A 20,120-nucleotide genomic window follows, 5' to 3' on the forward strand; every position below is an offset into this window, starting at 1 on the left:
GTCCCCATCCCTGGAGGTATTTAAAAGATGTGTAGATGAGGTGCTTAGGGACATGGTTTAGTGGGCATGGTGGTGTTGGGTTGACGGTTGGACTCGATGATCTTAGAGGTCTTTTCCAACCTGAATGATTCTATGATTCTATGATTTCCAAGTGATTACATCACTTGCAAGTAAGTACTACATAAAAACATAAAGGACCTAACATCTGATATAACAGTGTAGCATCATCTTCATCCTCAATGAAGATGAAAACTGAACCATGAATTTGGGGGTGAAACCAGTTGTCAAGAAGTTTCATGTGCTTTAGTTTGTTCGGATAGTAGATCTTTAAGAAACTATTTGTTAGCAAAGAGCCACACATATTCTTTTCACCAACCCAGCACACCAGCTTCCATGTATTTTGTGCTTTCCTTGTAAACCAAAACATTCTAGTCAAGGAAATCTTCAAAATGTAAACTAGAAATCTACAGTAAAATGGTACTGCAAGAAACAATATCCTAATCTACCCTTACAAGAAAACGTACTTTGCTCTTAGCGACTAAGCCCACATATATCAGCTGCAAGGACTGTATCTAACTCAGCTTCTACAGAAAACCTTTTGGTAACTGTGCTGCGCCTCTTGCTCCCTGAACAGTAGAAAACTGGGAAACTTCCTTTTCTCAACTTGATTTAAAATTACTGATTTAAAATTATTTAAATGCTTATTGTTTCAAATTGCTTCAGTGATTTGTTTAAACAGTTTGGGACTTCCAAATGTGCCTGGATCTGTACTCTTGAATTCTTATCCCATAATTTCTTTCCAGAGGTAAAGAAACCACCAAAATGGATGAGATGTTTCTTCTGGTCCTTTGTGCCATAATCTTGCTTAGATAGAAAATTTTGTTATGACTAAGAGTCATTTCAATTCAGTCCCACTCCGGGAAGTGATCCCAAAGCATACTGGAGACTCCAGAAATGTTGAAATTGCTTAGCAGGGTCTAAAACCCAAAGCCTCCTCCAAAATAAAAAAGCTTTATAAAATATTAGCTCTGTGCTCTTTTTCTTTTACACGACGCGTTTCTCAGTTCCTTAGCCAGTCCAATGGGCTCTCTTCTCCAGACTGTATTTATTGCTTCCTCTGTTCTCGATAGCTCCTATGAGTGTGTATGTTTAAAAGATAGAGCATAAAGACTGTTGAAATATATAAGTTCTTTGGAATGTCAGCAACAGCAGCAAGATGAAATAAAGTCAACAAAAGCAAGACTGTATCTTTGGCACCTCACACAAAAGCTAAGCGGCCCTGTCGTCTTCTTTTTCACAGATCCAGGACTGTATTCTTTTTATTTTTGGTAAAAATATTTTAAAGTTGTTATTAACATTCACTACCAAGTGGGATGTGGTGTGAGAAAGATACAGTGGAATGAAGAAAAGCAGGCCAGCTAAAAGACTCCTTGTTTCTTATGTGGGCAGCAAGAAGCAACATGGTCTGTCTGTAACAGGATGAGATGGACAACCTGGAGATAATGAACAGATGGGAAGTGAGGGGCAGATTAAAGACTAGAGTGATAATAAGCGTGTGTGTGGGGCGGGAGTGGGGAGTAAAACAGGCACCAGATAAAGGATGATTCAGAGAAGTAAGGTTGGAGGAAGAATAAAATGACTGAGAGAGAAGGTAAATAATGAAATGGAATAGGGGATTTAGAAAGAGGAAAGAAGGAAGAGCCAGAGAGAAGAAGAAAAAAACAGAGAAGTGAGAAAAACAACTAAAAGGAAGAAAAACAGGACGGAAAGAACCAAGGACAGAACACAGGGTGGTGGAGTAAAAAGAGAGAGGGACTAAGGAGTAAAAAAGTAGAAAGTCTATGTGATGTTCCAGATATGATATTCATCTTCATACGCATATCAATGTGATCTTTTATGTTCCATAAAATAAAAATAATTGTAATAATCCACCTACATTTTTAAAGTTGCTTTCTATGCAAGTTAGTTCGCAACCATACTCTCCTGAAGATTCAGCCATCGGAGAAGAAAGGTAGAAAATTTCCCATTAAAAGGTGCAAAGCCTCTTTGTGCAGTTTAGCTTTCTAGTGGCTGAATGTTGGCTTATTTGTAATCAGAGGATGTGACATGCATTCAACATCCTATGGAAATACTCCCAGAACAAGACACAAACAAGCAGGCAGCTTGCCGTCCTAGTAGGTTAAGTAATATCAGACATACAATACAACCTGACATAAGATTTTGGTTACCCACTTCTGAAACGTGTTTTATCTGTAACGTGCTCAAAGAAGTGAGATAAAAAATGATGGTTATTTTTTCACATATTGTTATATTAAAAAATCTGCAGTCTTATCTCTTCTATTTTGTTTAAACCCCATAGTGCAGGTTGGCAGATTGCAGTAATATAGGAGCCAACATCTGACAATGAAAAATTGGAAATGTCTTTTCATATTCGTGAAGAATGTATTTATTGTTTCATTATAGCTTAAGCCATAGCTCTTATTTCATGAAATCGCATTGCTTGCAGCAGTCTCTTCCCTCAGAAAGAGCTGCATATTCATTATGGTTTCAAGGGCCTTCTTTGTTCCTACTTGATTTAATATTTGTTGCCAATCGCTTCTTTTGTTGACTGATCAAAAGTTAAAAAAAATGAATAGTCAAGAATGCAATGTGTTGCTACCCCCCGCCCGTTGTCACAGTTCTAAACACTGGGCTCTAACATTCGTTATTAATGTCTGTCGTGTTTGCCTATTAGCTGGAAGTAATCTTTGATCATCTTTGAAGCAAAACGTGGCAATCAAACAAGTCTGGTGTAATAAAAAAATCACTAACGCCTTTGTAAACACATAACATCCAAGAGAGGACACAGAATGTTACATATTTATCATTGATCTGAATCAGTATATCCCCCTGAATTGTGTTTTGTTTATTGTTTTGACACTAAAGTCAAAGAATTCTCTTTGTAATGTCACATACAGACAAAAATCAGGTCTTATAACACAGTGCGGCTTTATTTTTAGAAGACTTACAGTCAGAAACGTGTGCCTTATAGATTAAATGGTATGAGGCATAGTATAAATTCATCAGTAGGTACAGTATCTTGTGTTTCTGTATCAAGCGCTTTTGGAAGGCTGATGCCCCTCTCCTCAGCAAGTATGTCCTAGATCTGACTGCTGTGAGCTCCAAAAGGGAAAGCGCAGATTCTCCTTTTCGAACCTGTAGATGCCACAGTCAGCTCCCTACACATTTGAGGCCCCTTTTCTGTCTCCATTGCTTCATCCTCATTGCATTTTCCCCTGGTAGAAGGCTGTGATTGTTGAGGAGAAGGGGACAAAAACCTCCTGAGCATTCCTGTGCCCTCCCTAAGCTCAGGTGTTTGGCTAAAGTGTGTAGTTATTCCCCTTGGGCTGCCACAACGGCCAATGGGTCACCTTAAAAGGCTGCTTCAAATTTGAGTTCAACGGGAGTGTGGTCCACTACCCCACCGACAGCACTTGTGGAGAGTGACTTCACTTCTGACTCAGTCATAAGTGCCTGGTGTGAGAGAGAATAAACTGGTCCCTCTGCCCTTCATTCTCTTGCTGTCACACACTGCCGCATACATGTAGACCAGCAGAGATTTAGACTGCTAACAGACCATAAATTAAGTGCTGTTTGCCTCTAATGTTGTTTGACCGTAAGTGTAGTGTTTCTGTACAAGAAATGATGATACACAACATTAGCAAATATGAGTTGATGACTGTTTTTGTAATTGCTTCGAAAGCATTGTGTCAAACCTAGTCTCTGACTGATCAGGTAAAATATGTCCATTAATACCACAAAGCAGCAGTGATCAGCTAAGTAGCAACATGATTCCGTTTTTCAGATATTTTTTGTTAGATTATGTAAAAAGTGGTATCAGCATTGTTAGGTCAGCTGTTCTGAAGACCTCTGTGATAAATGGTTTGTTTTTAGAACTCATCTTGAGAAAGGCACAGTTGCTGTCCTGAACATAATCTTTTTCTGAAGTGTCAGAGGCAAATTAGGAGGGTGCTCTGAAGGTTTTAAGGAGCATTGTGTGGTCAGTTTATCTGGAAAGAGAAATATTACTTTAGAGAAAAAAACAGTATATTTCAATACTCATTGATGTATTAGTCACTCTGGGAAGGTGTCATTTTGTAGTTGATATCAGAAATCTAGAGTTGAAAGAAACTCAGCCAAAACAAATAATAATAAATAAATGATTGAAACCCAAAAGATCCAAATAAATAAATAAAATACACCCCTGTTTTGAATGTATAGGCTTGTCCAACTGTATTCCCAACTCAGGTAATCACAGTGCCTGACGTGTGCTGTCATATATTATTGAACATTGCCTACCTTGTTCTGATACTTTCTGCCAGATTACACATTACAGCTATACTCAGGATTTGGGTACTGATTTTGTTTTGCAAAGATATAATATCTTAGTTTGATTGCTGAAATACGTCCAAGCTATATGGAAGATGATTAACATAATTAATTGAGAATATTGTGGTCCCAGGCATGTTACTACTTCACTGAGGGAAAGGTACAAAAGTACAGAAGACCAAGCCCTGCTTTTGCAACTAAAATGTATTCCTGGGAAAAAAAAAAAAAAAGCACCCAAAACCAACCCCCCCCCCCAAAAAAAACCCAAAAAAACCAACAGAACAAACCCCCCAAACAACCCACAGCAGAAAACCCCAAGACTATGAGAGAAAATCAGACAACTTACACCAGGAATAGAATTGCGGTCAGATGAAGAATATAAAATCTTCTGTCTGAGGCCCACCAAAGGTGGGTGCAGCCCAGGAGTCTCTTTCTGGCAAAACGAGAAGGCGCTGCTGCCTAGGGAAAACAGAGGGGTGCGGGGTGCCTCTTTTGCCGGTGTGGTCTCTCAGTTTCCAGCGTTCTGTGAGGAAGGGCCTTCTGAAGGCAGACTTCGTTTTGTAGCTAATAATCCTTAGTGGACTTTTCCTTCATGAAATTTTCTGGAAAATCCTTTCAGAAAGCCAAACCAAGGCAAACAGTGGAATTAATTTTTTTAGGATGAAGCTTGAGAGTTTTCCAAATGCCATGTGATAGCAGAGGGCTGGACTGGGCAATCAAAGATGCCTGTGCCTGCGTGGTCTCTGACACCAGAATATCCTGCTTCCAGCATTGCCCCACGGCTGACGTTTGGAAGAAAATGAAATCTGTCCCTCCAAAAATCCAGATAGCTGAAAAATGCTTGTCAGAAGGGAAAGCGTTTCTTCCTGACTCTTGTGGTGATCCAATTTTGTTCAGAAATGTAGTCCCTTTTTAGTTTTATTTTAAATACAAAGTTACTTTTAAGATTACCCCCAATTTTAAAATATCAGCAAAGTTATAGCTTCCCTTGGTACGTCATCGATACAACACCTGTTCTAAAGGTAGTTTATTCTTTTGATGTAGTAAGAAATTTTAACTGAGAGAGAAAAAATATTTTCTTGCTTAGAACAAAGCAAATGCAATATATCTATCAGTTATGGATCTCGTGTTTAACTATTTAAGCTGGCATACCTCCTCCGGAGCAATTCCAGATTTGCACCAGACAGAGCACCTGTCGTCTTTGCCATTTTCTCCGTTCCAACAAACCCATTTGCCATGCATTTGCAGAGTTTTATTTCTGGAGATTGTAAGGTTGCTCCAACACAAAGAAAAATCATCAGCAGTTTAAAAGAACGATTAACTAAAATCACTTTATTGTTGCATATCACATATCAAGTTATTACATCCAGTGGGTCTGCATTTGCAAAAAAACGCATGTCCCAGCATTCACAAGACAATCCCATGAATCAGCTTGGATCCCAGTGGTACATTTGTATTTGAAGATTTTTAACTGGAATTTAGAAGCATGTAAACTCATTTATCATAGCTGCTCTCTACTCCCTGCTGGGGTCTTACATGGCCAACGCAGGTTTCCCAATCAAACACAAATTTACATATTGATTTGATTTATGTTGAATGCTTGCCTAGGCTTCTTAACACACCCTTGGTTTACCGTGTGCTTTCCCCTTGTATCTTTAAATGAGTGTAAAATATTGGTAAATAACATGTAGGCTGACGGGTTTTTTTTCTTGATTCAAGAATTGGTGGAAAAGCAATCCTTTCCTGATTTATGCTTTTTTGTAACATAGAAGAAACCAAACATATCTGTTTGAACCTGAGGGGTCAGGATTTTTTGAGAGGTTGCAGTGTGCCTGTCCTGTAGTTTGGAAAAAAGATGGGACATGCATGTTTGGAAGCAGTCAGTGCAGAGGCTTATCAGATGCAAAAGGAAAACAGAGAAAGATGAAGCCATTAAAATGAGTTAGAAACATTTTTGTGAGAGATATGCATGCCTGTCACAGGTTGAATCAAAATGTGTTGGTCTTGCTAATAATCGCATACAGTATTATTTCCAGAATTACTGAATGAAATTGTGTCTTTAATTTTGAAATGAGAGGTGAGAACATCCCGATCGCTTCTGTCTTTAAAACTGATGATCCGCAGGAGACCCACTGGGGTTTGTGAACAGCTTTTGAGGGCTCTAATAAAGATAACTGTGTGTCACCTATTGGCTGAAATTTGTTCTGCTTATGTTTTTAGGCAGCCTACAAACTGGAAAAGTTTAAAAACGTGGGTTTTGTCAAGGCAGTTCTATTTCTAAGATAATTATAATTTATCATCAACATTTTACATTTATTGCATAATTCACTTTAGATCTCGATCAAATTTTAGAAAGGTAAAATCATCGCTGTTCTAGACTCAATCTCCCCATGGATTCCATGATGGGACCTCAACTTTACTAACAATTTAAAAACACTAATGGAAGAGAAACATAATAATGCTCTAATAATTAATTGTGAGCATCTACTGACAGTCACTTTAAAGCACCAACACTGACAAATCTATTTCTCTGAAGGGAAAATATGGACTAGCTACCTCATGCAAATATCTCAGGAGCACAGGTTTATACGCTATACATGTCCTTAAATTGTGTTGTGATTTAAAAATCTGTTTTCTGTTGTGCTTATATGTCTATATTCAGGAATTTTACTAAAACTTACAGAAGCCACTAAAACCAGAACTATAATAAAACATGCAGAGCTACATTTTGTGCAAAGAAAATTATTTGTATGTTTTAACATCCAAGAATGTAATTAAACACTTCTTTTCATTTTCTGGTGAATAGTAGTAGAAAAATCAATGTAATCACAAATGACCAAAAAAATGACTAGAATACAATACACATATTTTTTAAAAAGTAAACCCTACTGGCTGACTGGTCAGGGAGAGAGCAAAATGAGGTGAAATACTCAAAAGAATCTACCAATGCAAATTAATAAATCTCTGTTTGGCAGACAGTTTAATGAGTCCTTTAGCCATAGCTTGTTGATTAAGACTGTTGCATTTGATACACAAATAGACAATATAAGCTCTTTGTTACTTCTGAATGTTACAAAATATCCTCTGTAAAGTTAGAACATTTGATCTTTTAATGCAGAACGAATTTCCTGAGATTCTAGAGCCAAATCTCTAAATAACTGAAATAAAAGTTGATTTTAAATGGACCTGTTAATCTTTTTATCTGGCATACCTTTTGCCACAAATTATTTAAAAATGTGAAACCTTCAACTTCCATAATTAAAAACTCACTGCATTTTTTAACTAGCCTAAGAAATAAGACTATAATTAAAATAATTTATTGACTTATAGCAACTCATCTTGATTCTAAGACAAAGTTGAAATCCAGTATGTCTGCTTTAGGCTGTAAAGTGAAATTTAGGCAGAATTTAAAAGCCCAAATCCAGAAGGCAAATCAGGGTCTCATTCTCCAATGACTGTGCAATACTTAAATGTGTATAATTCAGTAAGCAAAATCGTGCTCTAAGATTTTCATGGTGGCCAGCGTACAACCAAAGTGCTCTGTCTCCACTCTCTCTTGTGCGCTAAAACCACAAGGGACTCACTCTGACGGATTTGCTTTAGCATACTTATCACACATGGACAGCACAAAGCACAGGAGCCAAAGTCCTTCTTCCTTGCACTCAGAGTCCACCTCTTGTAGTCGCAGTGTCCTCTCAGCATGTGGGAACGCAGTCTCTTCCTTAACCTGAGAGAAGTCAAATCCACATCTTCTGATTTCCCAATATCTAACCACTAGATAATGGTGAAAGTCCTTCCACGGATGTCCTGATGGAACTGAGCCATCGGTGCTCTGTCACCAACCAACATCCCTAGTGCCAGGAGGAGAGCACTTGCTTCTGCAGTCTGCTAGTCTGGGCTGTGAGGTGGGAGAAACAAATACTGGGATCTCTTCCCTGGGCTGCTCCTTACAAATTTATTTTGTTCATCTTGCCATATTTTTCAGTGGAAAATATGGATCTTGTTTAACTGTTTCACTCCATTGCAGTTTCCAATGAATAGCTTTGGTAAGTCCACATGCTCTTCTCTTGTGCGTCACTGTCTTTGACACGTCAGCTTTTGTTGTTTGCTCAGTAAGGACTCTGGATACCAAACACAGGGATGGTGTTTCCACCAGATGGCAGGGCTGTTAAATGCTAGGTATTCAAATGCTATATGTTTTTGTGGGTCTAGCCCAAATGCTATGTTGCCCATGTCTGATTGACCGCTGACTTTGAGTAGGAAAATCCTGGTCCACGGTTGGTACCATCTCTACCCCTTAATGGTTGAAGTTGTTTGTTCAGTGTTCATTGAAAAGATCAGGAGTCTTAAAATAATTACTTCCTACACACCTCATTCACCCTTCACAAAATACCTGTTCCGGATATAGAATAATAATGAAGAAACATAGCTTGCTGTTTTACATTGTGCTTCGTGTAAAATGATTCAGCAAGTCTTTTCTATAATGAATATGTATAATAAATCTTTAGCTTGTCACAGGTCTAATCATGAATGGAAAAGAGAAAAGATACCATGTTATTCAAATAGATCTAATTAAATTAATTGATTCATTTAAAGCTCTGCCATTTCTTGTGCATTTTCCCCCATTTCATTTCCACTGCATTTCCATCGCATGTCCTTCATCCAGGTTGAAATAGACACTTTTTCCATCTTACTTACCAGATCAATCTCATAACGAATAAAGATTTGAGATATTTTTCCATCCTTGTTTAAAAAAATACAATAAAAGATGTACACTTATTTGTTGACTGGACCAACATTTGTCCACTATACACTGGAAAATAAGCTCTACAGTGAAACTGCTGACCCAACATTAATTTACAGCTTGCATAAGCATGGTCGGGATAATAAAGCTTCTTCAGTGCCTATAAGCTATAAATAGGATGCATTTGTCAATTGCCTTGCCCAGGCAAATTGTACTTGCTTTTCACCCTGCACCTGTGTGCCTTTATGTTTCTTAGAATAGCAGTGGCACTGCCTCCATACAAATACTTTGTCCATGTTTCAAAACTGAAAATTCCTCCGTACTTCATTGGAGTCATGCTATCAAACTTTGTCACCTGAGCACATCCAATAACACAGAATTCTAAAATATCTGTTTTCTTATAAGTATACTTATCTACCAGTGTTCAGGCACATCTTTGATTACTTATGTCTGAAACTTTTTCATATGAAACTCTTGCAATGACAGTCTAACACACCTTGCTTTTTGTATGTTCCAGCACCTCCCTGAGAAACATGCCTAATACAGGTTCATGAAATGCCTAAAATTTAGATGCAAATAAGGTGTCTAAATTGGGAAGACTGGATTCCAATCTACCTGTTTTCTATGCCCATAAATTAAACCCACAAAAATTGGTAGAAATTGGCCACAGTAAGTCACGGTGCCTCCCAAACTATACACCTGCCCTATAGGATAAAACTACCTGACCTGTCTTTCTTGATAAATTGTTTCCAATTACAAACTTTTCATTTGTCTTCTAATCGTTCCTACTCACACTGGAAAAAAAAAAAATTAAAAAAAGGTAATATGTTTTGGTACACAAGAAGACTCTGATATCTCTCTAACAATATCTGTGGAACATTTCATTTTTCTTTGAGATGCCCTGTTGCATTTTGTGTAAACATAAAAGCAAAGAGGGTTTTGATTTCATAGTGGCATACAATTGGGATGGCACCGAAATATACTTTAATGAAGTCTTTCAAACACTTTCCATTTTTTTCTTTTTTCTTAAAAATGCAGAATTTACAACTGTGCTTGAAATTATAATACCTTTTATTAAGACATTGTATAGGTTAATGCATTTCCCTTTGAAGCATCAACCAACCAGAAACTGAGCAGATTCCCCATCGATCTTCAGGCATCTCCATGTAAGGGCTCATTCCTTCTCTGGCAGCACGTGTGAAAGGTCTGACTTGCACAGGACACATTTGAAGCAGCAGTGTAAAGCCTGTGTAAGCCTCTGTACCCAGGTACCTGCTATTCCATGAAGGAACAGCAGGAGCCACAGGCAATAGCAAAGTCTTCTACCCCGGGAACTTCATTGCCCATCAGTGACAAAAATGCCCCTCATGTCACTCAGCCCTCCTTGCAACTGGAACCGACCACTTGCATAGTGTCTCATGAGCATTTAAGGGCACTGCACATCAATTCCTTTATCATGGTAACTAACATGCAGCCATTATTGACAAGGAGTATAAATGCAACCTTGACAAGAATAGCCATACTTCTCACGTGAGCCCGTTGTGTGAGGTGAAGAATGGGCATATTAGTCATGTCATAGGTGCCTCTTATAGGTGCCCCTGTGGGGTCCTTAAGAAGGAAGGTAGCAGGGTAAGGGCCATGGGCAGTTAGCTGTTATGGTGGGTTTGGTTCATGTTCCCTAGATAGGCCCCTTCTGCTACAGAGTACCCCCCAAGCGAAGAGCTCTCAGTACCTCCTCTAGGTGCTGCTGTACTGCATAGGTGCTAAGTAGGTCTTAAAGGATGGAGAGATGAACTTCATAGCTTCGTGGACTTGTGCTGTCATGAGGGCTTCAAACTGACTTGAACAAAATAAATAACCATTGGAACAGAAAAGTTAAATGGGAAGGAACAGTTTCTTCTAGGTGGATTATGAATCTAGTACAGAACTGTTTGGCTACTTCAAGATGAATTTATAAATAGTTTCAGGCCAACTGAAACTACATTTTAAGTTGTTAATGTATTCTCTGGAGGAAAACAAGCGCCAGCTCCTGGTTCTAAGGATAACACGTATCTGTGACAAGTAGCGTTACTAATTCTAAGCAGCAAAACAGGTTATAGTTTCTTGGTTATGGCTATTTGGGTATTTACATTTAGAGGCAAAACCTTGCTACTCCTGCAGCTGCTATTTGCTCTGTGTAAAGGAGTATTTTGTGAGTATAACAGTATTATATGACAACAGTTTTAAGACCAAGTTGTTAGAAATATGGGCTACTCATCACTGTAGGCAGTCTGTTTTGTGTGTTTCAGAGGACTGTGTTCATGTAGCCTTTGCTGACATAGGGGAGTTTTTTCCATTTGTTTCATTTTTGGCACCTGGTTCATACAACTTCAGTTCCGTGACTTTCAGACATGAGATTGAAATAAGGCAATTCTAAATCATTACTTTTCTTTATTTATATAAAATCATTATTTATCTTTATTTTCAGCGTAAAGAATGATAAATGGGGACTGGGGGCAGTGAGTTAAGCACAAAGTTTTAAACCCTTTTGGAGGACAACGTTGCTTCAAATTATTAACAGGGTTGTTTGATCTGTTTTCTTTCAGCTGTAGTACAAATGAGAGCAGCTTCCCCTCAGCAAAAGTGTAGAACTTGAGTGCTTACCCACATGCATCTATTTATTTCTTTAATTGTAAAGAATGGAAGCACTCACAGACACTCACCATCTAACATGGCTAAGCCAGGGCACGCTGTAGCAGTCTCAGGATTTCTGTTCATCATCCTACTATAATGTGTGGATAAGCTTATAACGCTCCATGGTGCCCTTTGCAAATAACGGATGGAGAGCAGAAGGTGGTTCCCTCCTCAGACAGGGCTTGGCAGTATAAAACACCTCTCATGAGTTCAAGGGAAGGTTATTTTGCTGAAAGTCGTTATTGCTTATACATCATTATGCATGTCACTGAGCTCTTTACAAAGGAGATAAGAAAACAGGACCCGAGTCTGCCCTGCCCACAGGTTTACATCCACGACAAAAGAGGCAGAGGATCCTGGGTGAGGTATCATTCAACATGGACTTTGCAGTTTTACACTGCCAGGAGAATTAACTTTATCCACCTTTTTTATTATTATCATTTCCTTCTCACGACAGGTTATTCATCAGCTTAGACTTTCAGAGAATGAGAGTGTGGCTCTGCAAGAGCTCCTAGATTGGAGGAGAAAGCTGTGTGAAGAGAGAGAAGACTGGCCGCAAATCTTGCACAACACTGAGCAAAGAATCACAGCCCCACCTCCACCGCCTTGTAAAAAGCCAACGCTGCTGAAGAAGGTAGAAGATACCTCCTGCAACAGACTCTCTTCGGGCATATGGGATAGCACCATGTGATTCAGATGTGTGTGTTTGCAGACTGTTAGGAATGAAACCACCTAATGACTTCAATCTGCACAATCAGCAAGTTTTCTTCCCTTCACAAAGCGTGCGGGGATTTTTTATAAGCACTCATTCAAGAGCACAGGATGGAGGAGCTATTTAGATCTGTCATGTGTGCGTGTACATGTGTGTGTTTGTTCTTTTCATATATATACACATCTACATATATGTGTGCATCTGTGAGTATATATATGTATGCGTGTGTATATATATATGGAGACAAACTGCACTGTAAGTTCTTAGTTTAAGAGTACAAGACGGTCACTTAGAGTTCTCCCATGGACAATAAAGAAACTATGTTAAGCAAATGATGATGGGGAGAAGTGACTGACAGGCATTTCAGAAAGATCAGTAAAGTCTCTGTGCACACTGTACAGCTGTTTTATATAGTAAAAAAATATGATGTTTCTTGTTCCCTAATGAATGGTTTTATTATATTACATGTATACATATATATATTTCTTTGTAGATGTCTGTGTTCTCTTGGCGTTGCAAACCTGAAGATTATTTACATGTTTATTACTGGTGTTTTATAACTTTATGCAATTGGTGCTGTCGTTCTTTCTTCAAAATACAGGTAATAAATTCAGTACTCGCATTTTTCTTTCACAGTTTATCTTTAACAACATACCAAACAGTTTCAACACTGTGTTGTTTTTTTCAGAACTGGCAATATCCTTTCTAAAATCCAATCTGAAATCCTTGCAAAGCTCCTATATGCAGGTGTGATTTGGTGCTGTTTACAGTCATGAATTAGAGACCATGACTCCTTTTCGGTAGACCTGTGTTCCTGAATATGTGAGCTGTGAATTCAGCAGTTACATCTCAAACCTTATTTCATTCTGGGTTATGTAAAATAACGAGGCACTCATTTAGATTATAAGTATGGTTTGAAATTCATACCTGATTATGCGTAAGGTCAGGTGTCAGTGGAAAGATACGTAATGGTAATGAGGTATGAAAACAGGGCTGTGATTTACTGTTACAAGCCAGAAGGCTTTATGGAGATGGGTATATCAAAGGATTATGTCCTTATGGTGGTACAGTGATGCATTTATACCTCAAATTTCATGTAATGAAATGGTTTCAGAAATTGGAGCATTCTAGTTGGCAAACGTGAGTTCTGAGCAGTAATGTTAATTTATGAAAAACATGCTGCTGGAAACTTGTTAACTACTGCTCAGCAGTCTTTGAAATACTGCTTTGCCACTAAAAGGTGTAATTTATATATATACACAGGTATTTTGTCAGGGGCCGCTTATTTTAAGTTCTTGGAGTATGTAGAACCAGTGTGAAACACTTTTCTTGGCTGTTTGCCCCACTCCTATTGGGATCCAGGAAAAAGCGCTTGTAATTTTGCAAGTGGATGTAAAACTAATATTTTCAAATGTAAGCTAGGTTTAAAAAAAGTGAGCTCACCCTTGGTTGGAAGTTGTTGGGAAAGGAAAAAAAACTGCTTAGAGATGTAGGTTTTTTCATCGTGTTTGACAGAAGCTTCAAGCAGGCTGAACGGCAAAAAGCAATCACGTGCTTGTTTGTTTGTTTTTACAGGGAAGCAGCAAAACTCAAATTGTTCCCATGAATATCATCAAGCTGTAGGCAGAATTAAGCACCTTCTCTTGCTGGAGATTAAAATAGACATTTTGAGTGGACAAGGAAGGGGAAACACCAGGTTAGCTCAGAATTTTACCTTGTTACCACTGTTAACGTCACAGAAGTCCTCTCTGTAAGAGTACCCATTTCTATTTCATGGAGAAGCAGGGACTCTAGACTCTGAATGTTACCTTCAGCTGATGTAAATGGCCACAGATGGTGACTTTATCCAGGAGGGGCAGCTAACCACTGTGAGGTTATGCAGAAAACAACTCTCACCCGCTAAACAATTATGTCAGAACGAGGCTTTGCCTGGAAGAACTGAGGTTTCTGCCTTTTCGCTCAGATAATCAGGGACACGCAAAGATCCCTGTGTGAAAGCGAAATTAAATGGCTCCAGAACTGGCTGCAAGAGAGCTAATTAACCTGACCTTGCAACTACATTGCTTCCAGGGTGCAAGTTGCTATCCCTACACGGCACAGCATCGCTATACATAGCCATTAACAACATCTACCCGCCTAGCTTAGCCATCCTGAACACCTCACTGCACTGAGACATGCAGACATGCCCTCAGGCTTATCGCTCCTCCAACGGGCCTGGCAAACAGCCCCTCTCATAAGCTCTATCGTATTGCTAACTCTGATGCCCACTGGCTGGCTTGGTGACTGGTAGCAATCAATCCACAGCAGCCTGGAGGTTTAGGGCAAGCTGTAAAAACTGACTGAGAAGCCAGTTTAGATCATGCCAAGATCCCTGCTGCGGCAGTGAGCGTGCTACCAGTCACCGAGCTAGCTATTTGTAAGGTGAGCTTGTGTATCTCCAGACAGCACTGTTGCCATTGCTGCCCTTGTAACGCGGGAGTACCCAGAGGGGAGAGAATGCATTTGTCAAGTGGAGTTTAAAATGGAGTTTAAAATGGGAAATTGTACAGATGCACATTATACTATTTGCGATCCTTACTAAAAGGTGTCTTAGAGCAGTGATCGGCCCCAGCTGCAGGAGCGCTAGCTTGTGTATCTCCAGACAGCACTGTTGCCATTGCTGCCCTTGTAACGCGGGAGTACCCAGAGGGGAGAGAATGCATTTGTCAAGTGGAGTTTAAAATGGAGTTTAAAATGGGAAATTGTACAGATGCACATTATACTATTTGCGATCCTTACTAAAAGGTGTCTTAGAGCAGTGATCGGCCCCAGCTGCAGGAGCGCAAATGGGGTCTAAGGAACCTTTTTGCTACCCTTTCAACGTCTGTATTGCGCCCTATTGCGGCAGTATGAACCAAGTGTGGAAAAAAGGTGTGTAGATTTTCCAGCAGTTTCATCGATACAGTTACACGGGAGAAGGCAGTACAAACCTGATTCAGGCAATCATTCTCCAGACAAAGGGCAAAGCAGATTATCCCTTCCCTGTGCAGAAGCTCTTTGTTCTATTTTTTGCAAACTTGGGTAAGACATACATTTTCTGGGGCTCTTCCTTAAAGCATGTAACCACAGTGCAATGTGACAAACTAAGTAGCAGATGATGAGAGACCTTTTTTTTCAATTTTGTTATTAATTCCAGGTTATGTAATGGCCAACTTTTTCCTTGGGAAGATTTTTTAGGATATTCCATTAAAATATAGTACTATAGGAATAAAGTATTTGTGTTAAAACATGTTTTAAATATTTCTCTAATGGCAGTAAGACACTCCAGAGTGTGACTTATGATGTCATAATTCACACCTAGTGTGTTCATTGGTCCCCTGGCCTTTGGCCTCGTGCCTAACAATGCAGTTGGTAGGGAATTATTATACCATAATTCACACCCTACTGTGTCTTATTGCTTAAATAACCATACCCCCAGAGGTGTCTTAAAACTACCATTAAAGTTTATATTGTGTATCAAAATGTGTTTACAGGGCTGGGAAAATATACTATTGACATTTTGAAATGTTGAGAAGTAGTTTTAGCAGAACTGTACAGTGCTCGTAAATTAATCTCCCCAGTGGAGTATGCACCAGCCAATTACAGTATTTCTTGAGTATGTGAAGTCCTCTCTTGCACATTAAAAAATAGCTTAGACAAAAAAAAAGCCTTATGAATTTAATATTCTAAAGGGAAAGATTAAACTCTATGAGCATGCTAATGCCCTTAATATCCAATGAACAATCTAAAATATATTTATATTTGCAATAAAGCAATTTCAGGAAGCTGGGGTTATCATCAGATAATCACTCCTCCACATTGTGCCTTATTGCTTGATTTTTAATATGTGAAACAAACAAAACTTCTAACAAATCAGCCTGTCCTTCAGTATAAGGTAAGAAGAATCAGAAATGTTTTACACTTGATCTTAAAGCCAAGAGAATTCTAAAACTGTATTAAACCACAATAAAAGAAAAACAGCAGCTGTTGGCATGAGAAATTTTTAAAGCTTGTAAACCTTACTTGTTACTCCTGAAATAGCACTTGGTGTTTTTTAGTTGCTGTAGTTACATTCCTATTGCAGATTATAAGCAAAACTTTGCTTTTAAAAATGGATTTAGACGTTCAGAGAAATACATGCACCAATATTTTACAGAAGATCTGTGTACAGCATGAAGTGATAAGCCTTTTAAAAAATTGTATTGTTTACAAAACAATAGTATGATTGTTGAATAAGTGAATTACATTTCCCTTTTTGCCAGTGATCCTTTTTATTCTTTCTAAAACGTTGACTTATTTTCATTAATAACTTTATTATATTGCAGATCCTTGTGTGTGGGACAAAGAATTTCATTAACTTGCTAAGAAAGCGTAATAGATTGTAGCATAGTTCTAAAGTGATAGTAATAGCCATATTCATTGTAGTTTTTAAATCTGCTTTATAGTATTGAGATCCCTAGTAATCCCGTTATTCTTATCTCTATAAAGCCTGCTAATATCTGAAATGCTCTGAGGAACCTAAAATAAGTTTTGCCACTCGCTTGTTAAATAATAAATGTAATTAAACTCTGTACAAGTCAGTTTTCCAGAATGGTATTAAACATTTCATGGCTTTGTGTTCTAAATATATAGTTTTTAAAAAGAAAACACCACCTGAGCATAACTATCTGACAGTACCTGAACAAAACAGAAGGGCATATAAGGAAATGCTTTTCTTCCAGTTTTGCTGTTCTCTGTATACTCAGAATTTTCATTTTGAGAAGAAATAAATAAATCCCAGTGCTGGCTTATACTGTGGCTGTGAGAATTAGATCTTTAGCAAAGACTGTCTGTCCTTCCACCGGTGGTTTGGCCATTTCCCTGACCACATGAATGTATGCTGGATCTGGCTGAATCATGGATTTTGCTGTGAAGTGTTTTAGGCAAAAATTTTGTCAAGTCATGATTTGACTTTTTGAGGATTTATTAGAGTAAACACACACACACACCCCCCCCTTGAATTAGCTGGAATTATTTAATTCAACCTTAAGTAGCTTGTTTTGATTCTTACATATGTGAAAAAAATCCCCTCTTAGCCCTTTCTTATTTCCTTTACCGTCAACTTAGGCTACTTTTCAAACAGACTTTTATAAGGGAAAAAAAAGTGGTTAAATGACATTACAGCATAACGTTTAGGTTTAATTTTTTTTAATGAAACGTTTTCCTTTAAAAATACTGAAATAGACTATTTCAATATTTTCAACATGTTTTTCACCTTTTCTAGCTGAAATTTTTTGTTGGATGCAATCTGAATTTACACATAATTTCAACTCTTCACAGACATACTTTTTCATAAATCCACTCTTCTCTGAAAAGACCACGCTAATGAATATTTGCTTTGAGATGCAGGAGAACTGCTGAGGTCCTTAGAAGCATCAACAGGGAAAATTTGACAAGCACAGGTATATTGCCACCACAGCAATGTTCATGTGACAGCTATTAGTTGATGTTTGTGCCCTCACTGTTTTCATCTGGGCTCCAGCCCCTTCTCAGTCTACATGGACATGTAGTCCCCTGCCTCCTGATATTCATTAGACTACAGAAAGAAAAGTGCTGACTCTGTCGTACACTCCCAAGGAAAGGGGAGAAATGTGCTCCAGGCTCTTTCTAATTAGTGCTTAATATAAATTACTGAAATATTTCTGAAAATGGGAATTGGGATGCAACTTTCTCACTGCCCAGATGTGAACAAACCACTAGGCTAGAAAGCTGTGGCAATGAAATAGCCACAGCTATTAAATGAACAGTTATGGAGGTATAGCTCCTCTATCTCACAACATGGTATAACTTGGCAGTCAGGAAAATATTCCAAAAACTAGGCAGGCTGATTTTGCATCCTTTCAGGAAGACAACTCCACATGGATCGTTTGAACTAAAACCATCTCTAGCTGGTTTTAGTGCAGACCCTCCCTAATAGAGTGGTCTGAGCCTCACAAATCAGATAGGCAAGGGGATGTCTAGTGTTTAAGTGTGACAGGACTAGGACAGGAGATCAGTCGTCTGTGGATGGGTAAGTCTGAGTAAGTGTTTTGGAAATCTTCAGACATTTTGACCTTCCTCATGGTTCTGAACAGCAACCTGAAGCCATAAATTACGGTGTTGGATTTCAAAAGGACCTGATGTCTAGATTTTGTCTAAATCCTTATTTTACGGATTTAGTCCCAAACAGTTTGTGCAGTTAAGAATATCTTGAATAAAAATTACTCCTCTAATAATCTTCATTTATTATATTTTAGTAACCGGATTACTAAAAGTATGTATTCAAGTCTAGCATTTGCTGATATAGCTCCCATGTCTGTAATATGAACTTAGCGTTTAAAAAAAAAAAATTAAAAGGACAATATGAAAATAAGTGCATTTGAAACAAATCTTCTGGGTCCGTGCTGAGATCTTGACTCCCTGAGCCTTAGAGTTACCATAAGTAACATGCTAGATGCCACATCATCAAAGATCAATACAGCAACCCAAAAGTAGCTCTCAAAGTTTAAAGACTTTCTTCAGGCTTGATTTTCTGTCCTATGTAATCCCCGAGTCCTCATCAGGCATGAGCAGTTACAAGGTCAGACAGGATGCAGCTTGAAAATCATGCATCTTTTGTCTCCCGGGGGTGCAACATCTAGACCTCAGCTTCTCTGAGGTGGGAAAGGCATTCTGTTTAGTTGATCAAAGGCACAATGATGGATGCTTTATATCAGATATCTCATGTAGATATGCTTACTTTTCTATACCAGATATCATTCCTTTAAACATTCTGCAGCAGGCTTATTGTTCAACAGAGACATTGATTTGGTCTAGTTTAGGTCCATGATTTTCAAAGATCTTCAGTTAAATTCAGGATTTGACCCTGGCTGATTTTTAAGGCCTACAGATGATTTACTTATTTCTGTATATGTACAAAAGTCCTGCTTGAACATCCAAATAAGCTCTGCCAATACAAAAAAAGCGCAATGACTCATGGCAAATCTATAGGTCTAGTCTTTTATTTAATCCCTGTATGGGAATAAAAGGCCAGATCCTGGTGAGGATTTGGATCCCGTAAGGACGTTAACACAAGACCTGCCTTTTAGGTGCCTTGTCCCTGGAAAGGTATATAGGACCGAGCTGGATTTCCATACTGCCTGTTCTGTTCTTCCATTTCTGACTCCATCCGACTTATTTCTCACAGTGGAAGAAGGACTGTAGTTCAGGGAGAAAAGGAGAGGACCTCAGCAGCCTGGAACCCCTGTGCATTATAATGGGCAGATCTCTGCACACAGGAGGATGTGGAGGGAACAGAGACTCCATCTTCCCGGGAAGTTTAAGAATTTCTGAGCCAGCACAGTAAATTTTCCCAAAGTTCCCAAACCTCCATGCTCCTTACCTGCTAAAGCACTGGGGCACTGTGTTTAAGAGAAGTGATGCCTGACCTTTAAGAATGAGAGTACGGGCATGTATCAAGGTCAATGTTCTTGAAAATACTCCCAGGTAAAATTAAAGCAAGCACTAAAAAATCCTCGAGGTGAACAAATTACGCTCACAGTTAGCAGTTTATCCAGAACTTGTGCAGGATGTGGAAGATGAAAAAGG

The 20,120-nt window shown here is 38.6% G+C and overlaps 1 protein-coding gene across 1 annotated transcript in view; it reads left to right on the forward strand.

The window, feature by feature from the left end:
• Nucleotides 1–12,476, forward strand: part of MYO16 (myosin XVI) — a 322,187-nt gene extending 309,711 nt beyond the window's left edge. The window contains exon 35 of the mRNA XM_009276139.1: nucleotides 12,243–12,476. Coding sequence (XP_009274414.1) covers nucleotides 12,243–12,476 — 234 coding nt within the window. The remainder of the gene's footprint in view (nucleotides 1–12,242) is intronic.
• Nucleotides 12,477–20,120: the final 7,644 nt, after the last annotated feature.

This window comes from Aptenodytes forsteri, unplaced genomic scaffold (assembly GCF_000699145.1).
Source record: "Aptenodytes forsteri isolate BGI_AS27 unplaced genomic scaffold, ASM69914v1 Scaffold96, whole genome shotgun sequence".
Lineage (NCBI taxonomy): Eukaryota > Metazoa > Chordata > Aves > Sphenisciformes > Spheniscidae > Aptenodytes > Aptenodytes forsteri.